This window comes from Borostomias antarcticus (genome assembly GCF_949987555.1).
Source record: "Borostomias antarcticus genome assembly, chromosome: 20".
Taxonomy (NCBI): domain Eukaryota; kingdom Metazoa; phylum Chordata; class Actinopteri; order Stomiiformes; family Stomiidae; genus Borostomias; species Borostomias antarcticus.
Window position 1 is genome coordinate 10,312,212 of NC_140253.1, and position 5,000 is coordinate 10,317,211.

General features: G+C 46.4%; 1 protein-coding gene across 1 annotated transcript in view; it reads left to right on the top strand.

Moving 5' to 3' along the window:
• The window catches only part of LOC311322669 (neuronal acetylcholine receptor subunit alpha-3-like), a gene marked incomplete at both ends in the record, with an annotated part of 19,755 nt that overhangs the window by 6,636 nt on the left and 8,119 nt on the right, over positions 1–5,000 (top strand). The window contains one exon of the mRNA XM_084454755.1: positions 3,269–3,408. Coding sequence (XP_084310881.1) covers positions 3,269–3,408 — 140 coding nt within the window. The remainder of the gene's footprint in view (positions 1–3,268; positions 3,409–5,000) is intronic.

Below are 5,000 nucleotides of genomic sequence, written 5' to 3' on the forward strand. Positions count from 1 at the left end.
TCGGAGACGTAGCGGCCCACGTTCGCCACGGAAAGCCACAGAGACCAGCTAGCGGCTACTCTGGCATCCACTAGCCGACGCTAGTGGAATACCTGACAGACTACCCCGGACAGAGAGCAACGATGACAACAGATGACATCGACATACGCAGGAGGAGCAGGGGAGGAGGTGGGGCGAGCATGCAATGCACAACCAGCAGTAATGGCAAGCGCGAACAATGACATGTTTTGACAGCTTAAATACATGCGCTCTGGTGAGCTGACCAATGCTATGACAGCTACAGTCAGCTGGTGCTGGCGTCATGCGTGACTGATTAACCTCTGCTGACCCCCCCGGCCGTGACGTACGTGCCTCGTCTGAATTTGCGTCAGAGACTTCATGATTGCAACTTCTCTCATCTCTCCACAGGCTTAATTTGGAGCTGATGTCAGTTGGAGATAGATTATATATATATATATATATATATATATATATATATATATAGATATACTCAAGATAAAACAATGAAGTTGGCTTTTAGTCCCTTGAAGAATTTCTCTGTAGCTTAAGGAAACACTCCCCTCTATCTTTCTCTTTGTTTTTTTTTCTCTCTCTCTCTCTCTCTCTCTCCCTCTCTCTCTCTCTCTCTCTCTCTCTCCCCCCCCCTCTCTCTCTCTCTCTCTCTCTCTCTCTCTCTCTTCAAACCCATTCCCATCTATTTCCCAATCACCCCCAACCTCAGTTCTCTCCAGCCCAGACCTCAGTTTGACCCTCCTAGACCACATCATGTGATTGATCCCCGGGAAAGGAAATGACCGAACCTCGTCACATGATCTGAGCAGAAAAACAGGCGGCCATTTTGTGTCCTCTGTTTACATCTCATCAAATTCAGTGACCCCTGAAACTTGATTTTAATTTTTCATATTTAACTTATGATTACGTCCTTTACTCTAATCTCACTCTGGGTTAGGGGTGGTTTCCTTCAAAGAACTGAAGAAGTGAAACGAAGTCTCACTGAAATGGCACTAATAATGCCTAGCTGTAGTAAGGAAAGATCCGTTCAAAGACAAATAGTATGTATGTCAACCCAGATCTAGTTCTCGGTAGCGTGTGTGTGTGTGTGTGTGTGTGTGTGTGTGTGTGTGTGTGTCTTCGCAGCAGGCTGGTAGCATGTGTCCAGACCTTCGAATCCGCCCACTCCACCATGTTGACTGATCCTTGGTCTGGCGTTGCTACATGAAACAGCGGCTCCTCCGAGTAAAAAATGATTGGTCCAATGAGCGCTGCGGGGGACTAACGATTAGCCAATCAGCGCCAAGGGCCGGACTGCACCGTTGTTGCTATTGTCGATGTCGTTGTCAAGCTGTGCGTCATTCCCAAAGAGCAATAACAATGTATTTTCAACGGCAAAGAAAAGTACAAGTTTGAAATCTGAACAGCACTCTGGTTTGAAGGCATTTATTCAAAGGGGAGATGGTTGTACTTGTGTTCTCGTTTCGACCTAAAATGATGTTATATTCAGGCGGATATGTTGGCCTGGAGTGATGTGTTAGGGAAAATGGAATCTTCCTTGCGCTCGAGTGAAAACAACGTCAGACTGAAGATCTCAACAGAGTAATGAGTCGACATTCTGTCTGATATCAGTCAGCAGGCTGGTGAGTCATGATCAGGAGAGGAGAGACAGAAAAATATGTTCCAACCAAGAATGTTCTTTTCTTTCACTCTCTACCCCACGGTTACCTCCTCAAGAGGCCCCTGTTGAGAAGTGTATGTGTGTGTGTGTGTGTGTCTCTGTGTGTGTGTGAATGCGTGTCAGTGCATGTGAGCGGTGTGTGTGTGTGTGCAGTGTGTCAAGAGACTCCAGAGTGCCAGTCCATTTTCTGCTTGGCAGGACCATGTTGCCGTGACAATGGCGAGGGGGGAGGAGGCGGGGCTGGTGGTGGTGGGGGGGGGAGTTATATTCAACATGTGACCCGACCACCTCTATGCTTTTGCCGCACTTAAAATGTCCGCCGTGACCCATGTCTCTCATAGAAGAAGCTGCTAAAAGCGTTTACTTTCGCGCACACACAAACACACACACAAACACACACACACACACACACACACACACACACGCACACACACACACACACACACACACACACGTCATGCACTTGTTTAAGCTAGACTCCCCCTTCTCTCTCTCTCATTCTCCCTTCACTTTTTTTTCTCTATGTCTCCATAGTTACTTCTTACCGTCAATCCCTCTCTCCCTGTGGCTTTCTTTCTTCTCTCCCTCCCTCGTTTCCTCTCTCTCTCTCTCTCTCTCTCTTTTCTTATCTGTCTCTCTCTCTCCACGGGGTGAGTAAAGGCAGGATTGCGTGCTTCTGTTCCATTACCCACCCCCCTCTTTTGTTCTCACTCCGTCGTTACCTCACTCTTTCTGTCTCCGTGGAGATCACGGATGGGGATTGAGTGTAGATCGGTTGTTTTTATCTCATCATCTAAATAAAGGAAATGGATGCTTGTTCATACACTATTTATAGTGCTGTGAGTTAGTCAAGTGCCCTTATGATGCGTAAGATTATACTGTACATATTATTGAATCGGACAACTGCTATCTCGTTTGATAGCGCAGCCTGGGACCACTTTCTGCCCGCGTGAATGTCACTGTGTGACGTGCCGAGAAAAACTGTCCGTTTCTTGTCTCTCTCCCCCTCCGCGCTCTCTCTCTCAATCTCTCACTCCCCTATCTCTCTCTCTCCATCGCCTCTTTACTTCTCCATCTATCCCTCTCCCCTCTCTACCTCTCCAACTCTCTCTCTCTCCATCGCCTCTCTACCTCTCTCTCTCTCCAACCCCTCTCTACCTCTCCATCTCTCTCTCTCCACCCTCTCTCTACCTCTCCATCTCTCTCTCTCCACCCTCTCTCTACCTCTCCATCTCTCTCTCCACCCCCTCTCTACCTCTCCATCTCTCTCTCTCCACCCTCTCTCTACCTCTCCATCTCTCTCTCTCCACCCCCTCTCTACGTCTCCATCTCTTTCTCTCCACCTCCTCTCTACCTCTCCATCTCTCTCTCTCCATCTCTCTCTCTCCACACTCTCTCTCCACCCTCTCTCTACCTCTCCATCTCTCTCTCCACTCTCTCTCTACCTCTCCATCTCTCTCCCTCCACCTCCTCTCTACCTCTCCATCTCTCTCTCTCCACCCTCTCTCTACCTCTCCATCTCTCTCTCCACCCTCTCTCTACCTCTCCATCTCTCTCTCCACCCCCTCTCTACCCCACCCCACCCCCTCCCCCCAGACTGTCTGTCCTCCAAGGCTGAGGACCGTCTCTTCAGGAGGCTGTTCCGGAGGTATAACCAGTTCATCCGGCCGGTGGAGAACGTATCGGACCCGGTCACCGTGGAGTTCGAGGTGTCCATGTCCCAGCTGGTCAAAGTGGTGAGCTGCAGTCTATACGTGTTTGAATTATTTATTTATGTCCACAATAAATAGAAATACAAAGGACACAAACACTAACAATGCCGTCAGACATTAGGAGTCAGTCAGTTCCATAAGTGTCTAGTTGGCAACCACATTGTTACATACTGTACTGTACTGTACACACAAGATGATGACAATGACAGGTCCAAAGGACACAGTAGGCTGCTTCATGTGTGTGGAAAACAGCTCCTCCTCCATATTGAGCGGCTCCCATTAATGTCTGAAACTGAGCAATCTTCTCCTAGGGAGGCCAGCCATATGGAAGACCATCACAACCAACTTGGGTACATAACCAAGGATGCCAAACATAAAAACTAATATAGCTGCAAGCAGCAATGTGCGGGCCAAGCAGGATGCGTGACCAGCGCATCAAAGACAACAAGTGAAACACGCCATAGCCGCGTTCAAATCCCTACCGCAGTTTTGAAAATCGGGCATACGGTTCAGAATAAACACACTTCCAACTTTGACAAGTTGGTGGCACTAGAGAGTTTGAGGTGTTGACATAGACTTGGTGACAGGGGTCACGGGACTGTCCCCGATGAGTGTGCCTAATGTGGTTATGATACATCAAAACTTTACTGAGATATGACCACACTTCCTGTTTGGCGGCTTGGACGGCAAATTTGATTGGCTGTAGCGGGAAAACGCCTTTGACAATCGAAAATCCATGTAATATTTTTGTGGACATTGATCTAGAGAATATGTACAGCCAGTTTCATGTAGATTGGTAAAACTCCCTAGGAGAAGATACATTTTAAGTGTTTTACACAAAATACAAAATGGCGGGAAAACCAATTGTTGGAAAATGACATCATAGGGCTGGATGACCTCGGCATGAGCCAGGGATTCCAACGGTACCTCATTTTTGAAAATCGGTCACACAGGTCACAGTGTTTCCCACAGGATTTTGGGCAGCTATGGGGGGTGAACCTCCGACCCTCTAGGGGGGTCCGTGGACATTCCCCCCTCGGGGAAATTTTTAACATAGTTCATTTAAATGCATCAATTTGTGGGGGGTCAGTCAATGTACTGAATGTACATTGACTTTCAAATACCTGTCATTCAATAAAAAAAAATAAAAAAAATATATTTAAAAAAAATAAAAAGGCCTTCCTTCCTCTAAGCTGTAATGAAAAGCACAGCCGACCTCTCCTCTCTTAAGGAATCTCAGGGGTGTCAGCGGTGATGTTTGAGAACACTGGTTCGTTACCACACAGATTGGACATGCTCGGCTTCACAGTACAATGCTTGTAAAGCATAATGGAAACTCTGAAAACATGATTGTGGACAGACACACAGGCACACATGCACACACACACACACATGCACACCAGTGTTAATTTTGACATCAAATTTTGATTTAGTTTTAATCATAGCCTTTTGACAAAAATTATATTTAGTTTTAGTTATATTTTTGTCATCCGAATTGTTTTAGTTTTAGTTGACTAAATATAATTAAGATTTTAGTTGCTAAATCTACAGTAGATTTAGTAGACTTAAATCAAATGGGTTTGTTAAAGTGTAAGGCATTATATAACCATTTATCT